The following is a 10,875-nucleotide window of genomic DNA, read 5'->3' on the forward strand; positions in this document are numbered from 1 at the left end:
AAAAATGTGCAAAAGGAGAACGCATGTGGAAGCACGAAACATTTTAGAAGAAATTTTTTGTTCCTTGCTCCACATAGTTGTTCCCCCGCACCACACTTCTTCCTCACATGCATTAAAAAGACACTTCTAATATTGGAAAATAATTATTTAATTCACAAATGGACATAGTATTCGAGAACTGTGAATAACAAGGTTCGTTGTTTCTATTTTGATACAAAACTTAAATGATAAAAAACCTTCAAATATAATTTTGCAAACCGCACATCAGATCATCGACAAAGTAGTGTTGCTACAATTCCTTTGCGTCCTAATATCAAATAAAACGAGTTCAATCGCCCACCCTTATTTTGCACTCGATACACATATAAACCAAACTTTTCATGTCCCAAACTTTAATAAGCCAAAACCACTAATTAATTGATTAATATGTAGTGTTGAGAGGTATCCAGAAGAAGTGTGTAAATGGGAAATGTATGCAAAGGTCAATGTGAATGAAAGTTTTTATCGCTTGCTATACACACCCGTTATCTTGTACAACACTTCTTTCTGACACATTAAAAAGATAATTCATCTAACATTGGATATTAAGTTTTTTCTTAAAGTTAAAATAATTTCATGTCTATGGAAGAAAGTTCCCTGTGCATCCCCATTCTCCTGCACATACCCTTCTTCCACACATCCTTTATTCCACATAGCTTAAAATGAAAAAAAAAGTTTATAATGAATAGGAGGTAAATACACTAGGATTCCCTATGTTAGTGGTAGTGTGAATGGCAGTGTCAAAGCACTCACCAATGGAATTCCCCCCAACTTACATAAAGGACCCATGAAATTCCCCTTAGCTTACATAAAGGACCCACTCAGAGCACTTCACCAACATAATGACCATTTACAAAATTATTTAAATTATTTTAGTTTCATTTTAAAATGATTTGTCATACAGTGCCAATGCTGAAATTAAATTACCTTCCATGAATGAAATTATGTCACATCAAAGGTGCCTTGAGCCAATAAAAAATTATAAATAAGATTTTCAAAAATTAAGAAAATATTTTTAGATTTAAATGCAAATATTTAGTGTTTCCCAAAACTTTAAAAAATGTTATTAAAAAAACACAAAAACTCAATAACTAAATGAAAGTCAAGAGACTTTGACCATGAAACAAGTACTATACTCCATGGAGAGATAAAGATTAATAAGGTAGTACTTATAGCTGAATTGATACACACTTGATCATAAAAATATATAGTAATGCAATTCGAATGCGTATAGGACAAACAATCATTATATATGGGACAAATAATGATTATACAATGTCACAAAATCTTAGATGATATTTTAGATATGAAATCCATGACTATTTTAACCCATGATATAGCTAAAATTAAATGACTCACAAAAATTGACTGGAAAATCTGTGCAGAAAAGGGTGAAAAGGTCACTTCGTTAAATCACTGCATGCATTTAAACACGTACTGAAATTTCATACACGTGAAGATGAAATAATAGAGTAAATGCTTGGCAAGAGTTGATACGCACTACGTTAAGCTTCTGGGTTGTAAAGTCATAGAAAAGAAATCAATGATATATAAAGTTTGTCGTCGGTTCATGATAGAAGGCATATCCATTGTTTAGATTTTTATGGTCAATAAGTACAGCTCTGCAAAAAAAAACCCGTCCGTGCCTTAAAAAGTCACAAGTTGGCGACGTTTTAGGTGGTAGGAATCATGGTGATTTATCGCGAGACAGTAGAGCAAAAATGGGTCACCTAATTTTGTGTAGTTTCCCTGCAAAACTTTGAATTACATTTCAGAGGGCATGTTTGGATGATTCCTGTTTATAGATAACCCTAGGACATGGCCTACGTTACCATGACCTGTATCCCACAGCATCTTTCCCTTCGGTAAAATTACTCATCCCTTCTTTTGTTTCGACATACATTTTCAACGATATGACAACTGGGCGCAATTGGATTCTGTACTTGGTATCAAATCCAACTGCTTTGATGGTAACACAACACAATATTCTGGGTTTCCTTCCATCTGCATCCTTACCCGATTCGTCTAAGCTTAGTGACAACGCCCTTTCCATCCATGATAGTTTATACTGAAAAAAAGAGTATGCAACTTGACCATTTGTGCGGTTTTCCTCATTGTATGCATTAAATAATTCTACAGAATTGTAACCAGAGCGCTTCAATACTTGGTTTGATCAGCCGGGATCCAATAATTCTGATGTGTAAAGCTGCTGCTCCATGCAAATACTGTTTGACCTAGCTACATCACCACTCACGAATCCTTTTTTTTTTTTTTCCCATTATTTTCCATGGATAATACTCACTGTCACTCACTGATCACTTTAAGGTCTATAAAATGGCCTAGAGAGTTTGAGTTCTTCACCATTAACGTTGGTCGATCGATCATTTCATAATATTTGTTTTTGTTAGGTCAACATGGCATTGTCTTCTCAGGTTGTCGTTGGAGTTATTGGTGAGTTTTTCGTTTAGCTGCTCAATAATATTACGATGGTAGGATCCTTATGGCAGCGAAGTAATATTTTGTTCATAATCAAAGTTTTAAGGTCCTCTCTACTAGCTGTAAGTGCTCGAATGTTGGACTCTGAGAAATTGAAATGTATCCATTTTCATACAGTAGGAGAGCTGAGTGAAAAATATCCCTTATCCACAGATTTAAAAATTCAGTCTTTTTTCCATTAAACAGTACTTATTACTACTATTAGTTATTCTGTCACGTTTGATTCATACCGGGTTGTCATCTTGGGGTTGCAGTTATATTATGCATCCAGTTTATCAACTAGTCTTCTTTGACTCTCGTGTTTAATGATACTTTCAAAATGTATCTTGATCTGTTTCTACGTGAAATAAAATATCTCAGAACATATTACATTTATGGTAAGATTGATTATGTTCATCTAAGTTTATAGTAGATTTTAGAATATTCAAGAAATATAATGGGAATAAGCAAAGTCAAATAGTTAATGAATTGCAATAAATATAAAGATAATCCAAAATCAAATAGTTAACTTCATTTATATATACTATTTCCAAAATATTTTCAAATTTGGAGTAAACATAAGGATACACCATAGTTTGTGATTATTCATAAAGATAGATTGTGATTATTCAATGCCTAATTGAATTGGGACTTTTGAGTTGAATTTGGATGATTGAGAGCTAATATTTTATAAACTATTGTGTTTGGATGACAACAATTATATGTTGAAAACATGGCTAAAAATATGTATGGCTTGAACAGGAAATATAACTTCACTGGCGCTATACTTGTCTCCCATGTACGTATACAGTATTGTACCTTATTTTCATTTCTTAAATGTTAATAGCTCTTTTGGTAGAGATAATGTTAATAGCTCTTTTGGCAGAGAGTCCATTTGATTAATAAAAGTTGTGTAGTGAACTAATTTAAAATGGTTTGCAGGGCAACCTTTTGGGGAATATATAAGCAAAAGTCTACGCAAGAATATTCTGGGTATCCGTATGTGTTCACACTGTTTAACTGTGCTCTTGGGCTGCTCTATGGAAGCCCATTCGTTAAACCCCACAGTACTATGATCCTTACCATCAATGGTGCAGGCTTTCTTCTCGAAACATTTTATCTCATGTCCTTTCTCACTTTTGCTTCCCGAAAGAAGAAGGTAACTCAACTTGTCTATCCACCTGTCTTAACTCTTTTGATATTAACCTCAAATATAGGTTTACAGAAGAATTGCAGATATTAATGGTCAGATGTTGGACTGATGCTTCTATATACGCAACAATGTGATTTGAATTTCTGCTCATTATTTTGTCATGAATACTCTTCCAGGTGATGACAGTAAGGCTGAGCTGTGGTTTGATAATGGCCTTCGTCATGGAAGCTGCAATTACCATATTTGTGCTGCATACTTACCATTTAAGACAGGTGGTAGTAGGCTGTGTGGGTGTCATTTTGTCCATTGTCATGTATGCTTCGCCATTATCTGTTTTGGTATGTTAATTCTTCTTCTACCATGCTATTCTTCTAATACATGTATATTATACCAGTTTAGAATTATACATGTCTTATTCTTCTAATACAAGTTTTCTTTGTGTATGATTTTTCAGAAAGTTGTGATTAGAACTAAAAGTGTAGAGTGCATGCCATTCTTACTGTCTCTATTCAACTTCATAAATGCACTAGCATGGGTTGCATACTCTGTAGTCACTCGGGATCTCTTCATTGGTGTGAGTTTCTTTATTGCCTTCTGCACTTTAATTTAACTCCTATATCATAAGCCTTTCATTACAGAAATTCTCTTCTTCTTATAATGATTATTATCTTTTCAATTTCTTTCATGTTCACTTTGCAGGTGCCGAGTGGTATTGGTTCTGTTCTAGGAATGGTCCAGCTTGCTGTGTACTTCATTTACAGAAAGTCAAGGCTAATTGTATCACCTGCATCTACCAATGAACTTTCTCAGACCAAACAGATAGGCATGAATGAAGTGGATGTAACAGTTCAGAAACAAATAGACGTGAATGCAGTGGGTGTAACAGTTAAGAAACAAATAGACCTGAATGCAGTGGATGTAACGGTTAAGAAACAAATAGACCTGAATGCAGTGGATGTAACGGTTCAGAAAATAGAAGTTGAGAAATCAAGTTTTGCCATAGTAATATCAGTAGATCCGACCTTTGCAGATCTGGGTTAAAGTATATTGAGTCTGGTTTCGAAGATAGGGGGTCTAAGATGCATTTAATTCTGCATGAACGCGCTTCCATGATTGGATTTGAATAATTCAAATCCAAAAACTATACATGACGCATGCAGAGTGGTTGTTGGTCGTCCTTCACGAGGGATACGCCTTTTCGCCACTTATCACATTTACTGAGATTGCAGTAAAAGTGAATGGAGGCGAAGCCTCCTTCCACTATGTCGTGTATTTTTAATTGACAAGTTGTATAAAATCTCATTGTCGTGGCAATTTGCGACCATGGTCTACCTCTATTCTATTACCTGAATGATGGTTTACTGCTTCTGAAATAAAACCGCATAAGAGCAGTAGAAAATAATTCTAAAATATCACACCATCATTGTCAAATTACATTCTATATTTTATGTAATTGATTTTGTTTAAAATTTATATATTTTATTAATTAAAAATAATAAAATTAAAATTTGAAAAATAATATATATATATATATATATATATATATATATATATATATATATATATATATATTTTATTAAACAATGATATATATCTATTTAAAAAAAAAGGTGGTGGTGGTGGGACCAAACTTTGGTCTATCTAACCTAAAGAAAACAAATTTAGTTTGATTTAAGATTTTATTCTCAAAAAGCTTGGAGAGAAGCCTCCCGAGCTCACTATAATTTTGACATCGTGAAAGATTAGGACGGTCAGTATTGCAACAAAGATTATGAAACTAAGATCTAATGTAGTTGTACGCCGGGCACTCTAAGAGGAAGTGATCTTCATCGTCGATGTTCATATTCTCACAGAGATGGCAGATCCTTTCTATCCATGGTGTTTTAGGAATTGCCCAATGACCCGTTTCACTATGGAGATCATGAGAGTTTGTTCTAATCTTGGCTATATTAATTTTCTTCTTTGAGCTAGTTTAAATCGAGAGATACTTTTGATCTTTTAGGGTGGGGTTGATGACCTCCTTATAATATCTTAGTTTTCTTTTAGCTGCTAAATCTTTCTCACACCACATTTTTTCTTTAAACTTAGAAGTAACAATATTTAATGTTATTAATGTTTTGCAATGCAACATTCTCGTCAATCTCCCAATGGTTTAACCAGGCCCTAGTGTCTTTATACCAACCTCGTTTGAGCCTTCAGTGGTTTTGGCTGGAATTTAAGGCTAGCTTAGGAAGTCTATGGTCTCCTATGTTATTGATCTTGTGCTTGTACAATAGAAGCCTAGTCATAGCTAGGCTCTCAATAGGGGAAAAGTCCACTTCTATAAGGAGAATAAGATAAGGTATATTGCTTTTAATTTTGAGATTATACGTTACAAAACGCTTCTGGATTTGCTCAATCTTTCTCTGAGATTCTCTAGAGATGCTGCAACCCTAAACCTCACATCCATATAAGATAACAAGAGTGACTAAAGTTTCAAAGAGGAACTTCTTTCTATCCCACATTATGAGGTTTGCCATTTTACAATTATTTTCAAGACCAAAATAAGCTTTCCACCCCCCATTAATTCTTTTCTCAATGCTATTGTTCTAGTTGAGCTTGTGATGAATATCAATTCCTAGGTACTTATAAGAAGACACTTCCTCCAAGTTACTATTGTCATACATAAAATTAGCGTAAGTGTCCTTCTTGCATTTGATAGTCATAAATTTTGTTTTGTCAGTGTTAACAATCATACCCATGGTAGAGCAGAAATCCTTAAGAAGTCTGAGTTGCTTATCAAGATCAGATGGGCACCTTGCGAGAAGAACAATATCGTCATCATAGAGAAGAAGGATGATGACTATCCCAGCTAAGATCGTGCCAGCACAGCTTTCTTCCTCTAAACAACCTTCTAGCTTGTTGATGTAAATGGCAAATAGGGTAGGGGAGAGGGGGCAACCTTGTTTAACACCGATATTAAACTTAATATCTTTCGACCACCCATCATTTCTCTTTAACTTGGCAATTACATTCTCGTATAACCTTATAGAGACAACTCTCAACTTGAAAGGAACCTTTAGCTCTTCTAATCTATTCCATAGGTTGTTTCTTGGAACTGTATCAAAAGCCTTTCTAAAATCCACAAAGCAATAAAAGGGATTGGATTTATCATTGCGACATTCCTCCACAATGATCCTAAGTGTAACGAGGTGGTCCGTTGTTGAGTGCTGCCTTATAAAACCCGCTTGTCCTTTAGCGTGCTTACCTTCACTTTCAAGCCATATGCTCAACTTCTTTTCCAAAATAATATCATATAACTTGGCTAAGAGAGGGCTGATCATAATTGTCCCATAATTAGAGGAGTTATTTGTATCCCCACTTTTATGAGGCTCCGAGTCCATGGTTTAGGGAACCCTTGCTTGACCACTTGATTGAAAAGCTTGTGGATGTGGGGGATGAGGACATGACCTCCAATTTTTAATATTTCCGCCTGGTAACCTTCAATATCCTTAGCTTTCCCAATTGCCAAGCGTTTAACCCCAAAATCAATGTCTTCTATTGAGAAAACTTCTTTAATTGTGAGTAGGGTTTCAAAGTTATCCATGACATTTGGAGATTCATAAAGCTTTTTAAGATAGGAATTCCAGTCGTGTAAAGCAATTTTATTATTATCTTTTGTTTTCCTAGTTAGAATTTGCCTCCAGAATTTCTTAGGAGCTACCTTAGAGAGGAGTAAAAGATTCTCTTGTCTTTTACGAACATACTGCCTTTTTTTCTTTTTAGTTAGGGCTTTGTATATTTTATCTTTCCAATTTTAAGAGATTCATCAACAACTTCCTTAATTGCTCTCCTCCAACTTTTACAATCTTTGTCATACCATGGGTTGGTTTTTCTATTTCTTTTATTACTTATATGAGAGGATTGTAGAAAAATTATGATAGAGGTCTTCTATGTTGTCTATACTAGATAAAGGAAGAAATTAGTCTTCTATGTTATATACATAGATATATTTTTAATTAACACACACAAACACACACATATTTTTGTTACTTTATAATTTTTCTAATATTTTGAATTTTCTATTACTGTAAATATTTTAATTTTTTTTATATTAATATTAAATATTTAATTTTTTAATTAATGTTAAATATCTTTTTGTTATAATTTTTTTTTCCAATTTTTTTTAAACTAGTTTAGACAATTTATCAAAATATAAAACTTCTCACCAATGTCACCAAGGATCTCAAATGAAAAGCTCTAAATTATTAAGCTCACTATTGTGCACATAATTTAGAGGTAGACAAAATAGAAGATGCAAAATTTTAAAGAATGATTGTTGTAAAATATCATTTCAATAGACTTATGTTATAGTGGATATAAAAAATAGAGGAGTTTATTTTATTTTTTAGTCTAAATTTGGTGATAGTTTTTTTTTGCAAGATCTTGAATTATTGTTATTTAAAATGATAACCATTCCGTTCACTCAAAAATCTTTGAGACACTTAGATTGTGCAGATTATAGAGCTCAAACTTACTATTTTAAGAAATTCTTAGTAAATTTTGGACAAAATCAATGGGAAAATATGCCCAAAATATCAAAACCTTCTAATACTTAGACTTCTCTTAAAACAATTATCATATTTGAAGTAAGATTGAGTAACTTGTTCTTTTAGAAAAATATTTGATAGGTACCTTATGCTATACATACAATTTATTTTCAATTTTATTTTTGATAACTAATATTTATATATAAGTTTTATTGTTTTAAAGTTATTAGTATTAATAATATATTTGAAATGCATAAATTGTTTTTTAAAATAAATTGTTATGAATATTTAATTAAGAGCAATTAAATATCTATATTCTAACTAGCACAACCACATTAAAGTAAATGTGGCTGATAAACATCATTTTCTATAGTTTATATGGCAATCAACATTTGAAAATAAAACCAATCAACCTCATTTAATGTTATTAATGTTATTAACATTATTAATTAAATATTATTAATGTTAAGCTAATATAAAAAGTAAAACCTAATAATAAAACGGACATAATTGCTAATTGCAATAACTGATCTATATTGTTTTCTCCTCACTCTGCTGGGTAAAACATTGGGATCGCATATATTATTTTTTAGATAGAGTTTTTAAATATTTTGTATTTCGAGCGGCTTCCCAATTTCCTGAAAGGGTTCGGTCGGATCAATGAAAGGGTTTGATTCGATGATGGTTTAAATGAAAATGCCCAGTTGACTGAAGAATGATAAATCCAATCTTATTTTTCTAACGGATGGCTCCGACGTTCTCAACGAAGGTTCGCGATTATTTGGGTTCGACGATCTTCCTTAGTGAAGGTTGGGTCGTCCGAGCATCTTGTGGTGAAAGAGGTTAAGTGTTTTTCTGTTTGAATTAGAGATCATAAATTACATAGCCGCTAAAGCTTTTGGACGCCATTAAGGAAGTTGGAATTGTTAAGGGTTGTTCGTAGGAATAGTTGCAACATTTGCAAAAAATTATGGCCACATCCTCTGCTTGTGAATGATTAACACTAGAAGTTATAAATATATCTATATAATGGATGATAGTTGAAATTCCAAATGAGAGCTAATTAAAAACACTTTGGGTCGTAGAACTGTTTGTACACTATTGATGTTTAGTCATGCGAGTTCTAATCATTTCCCTTGTAGTGGCAAGAGAAGAGTAACCATATGATTCAATGTGTTGATAAAAGTGGCCAACATTGTATCTTAGACACGTGTTGATATCATGCAAGGTTCGATGAATTGTTTGGCCAAGTTCCACAATCTTCTTCATTGATCTATTAGCTCCAAGAATGTGGACCCAATCAAGCTTTGATATCTTTGAGTGCATGTCATCTAAAGCAACTGTACTCAAGCAAGAATTAAGATCATTATGAAGGACAATGTTTCTAATGGTAGTAGATTGTTGTGCAATTTCTTTGTCTACGTACATAGGACACCCAAAGCCTCAACAAAACATCATAGGACTAAAACATTTTGTCTTGCAACATCTATCTTGCCACTTTTAAAGAACGAGTTCTGAAGTATTATGCACAACAAAGATGTAGTCCCTGCCCCTAGAGAGTGCCCTATAAGCACAAACTTGTGCCTCTCCCTCTAGATAATTTGTTGATGAGCCCAATTTGACTATATTTATTTTGGTCTCCACTACCTCTATATGAACATGATGAGCAAAAGAGATGTGAACCACTGTGCCACTTCAATTCCAGTTCCAGTTCCATCTAGTGCTTCAAGTGGCTTGAAATTAAGCAAAACACTAACAACTTTTGCGTATCACTATATTCTTTTGTAGGTTAAGGTGTTATAGATACTTTGATAAAGTTCTACCCAATAACAATGTCAAAAGATAATAGCAACACACCTTAACAACAACCCCATCACAAACAATGGCATATATTAGTTCTGCGTTGTCATGGATGGTCACATTATTCCAGTTGTAACAATCTTGTATATGCACATTGTAACCAATAACGCACCTTTGCCTTGCAACATAGCCCATGATATTGCAACCATTCCGATACATAATTGTCAGGCCCAACTTTCTTGTTAAAGGATAGAGTTATGGTCTTCTACAATTTCTTGTTAAGGGATAGAGTTATGGTCTTCTACAGTTAAAATCAATTCTGGTCTGAAAATATGATTGGGGCAAGCACAATACACAAATAAAGAGAGGCTTTTATCAACTCAATTGATATGCGCACCCAAATAGCTAGCCAACCCACATCATTCAATTTTCTTATTGAAGTAGACGTAGAGTTTGTTTTGTAACCAATCAAAATCATCGATGAATACATGTTTGCAGTAGTAATAAAATGGAACAATGAATAAGAATATGTGATAGGTCTGCTTTCATCTTTCTTTTTTTCGTGATCAAATGTGTACAGGCCCAAATGGGTTTTCTTGGAAGCTGGTTCATCTCTTGCAGATTCTGTCAATTCACTTAAGTTAGAACTAGCACTCACTGCAGAATACACAAATGATAAAATTGTTATAACCATTCCAACCATGCCATCACCACTATAAATATAATCTTTCCCATTGTCATTATGACCACCTGCAATTATACCATTGCAACATTCAATATACCCCCTCGGCTCTCTTGCCAGTCTAGTGTAGCACAAGTATGTGCAGTAGAGTGAGGTTACTGAAGCTGGCAAAGGGCTTCCATTTATAGAAGTATGTA

General features: G+C 33.6%; 1 protein-coding gene across 1 annotated transcript; it reads left to right on the forward strand.

The window, feature by feature from the left end:
• Positions 1 to 2,411: 2,411 nt before the first annotated feature.
• On the forward strand, positions 2,412 to 4,817 carry LOC149258716 (bidirectional sugar transporter SWEET1b-like). Its single transcript, XM_089372667.1, has 6 exons — positions 2,412 to 2,490; positions 3,277 to 3,313; positions 3,457 to 3,673; positions 3,844 to 4,005; positions 4,122 to 4,241; positions 4,367 to 4,817. The coding sequence occupies exons 1-6, from the start codon at positions 2,454 to 2,456 to the stop codon at positions 4,706 to 4,708; spliced, it is 915 nt and encodes a 304-aa protein (XP_089228793.1). The 5' UTR covers positions 2,412 to 2,453; the 3' UTR covers positions 4,709 to 4,817.
• Positions 4,818 to 10,875: the final 6,058 nt, after the last annotated feature.

This window comes from Pinus tabuliformis, chromosome 6 (genome assembly GCF_031772625.1).
Source record: "Pinus tabuliformis cultivar Carrire ecotype Pingquan chromosome 6, CPIR1, whole genome shotgun sequence".
In the NCBI taxonomy this organism is placed as follows: domain Eukaryota; kingdom Viridiplantae; phylum Streptophyta; class Pinopsida; order Pinales; family Pinaceae; genus Pinus; species Pinus tabuliformis.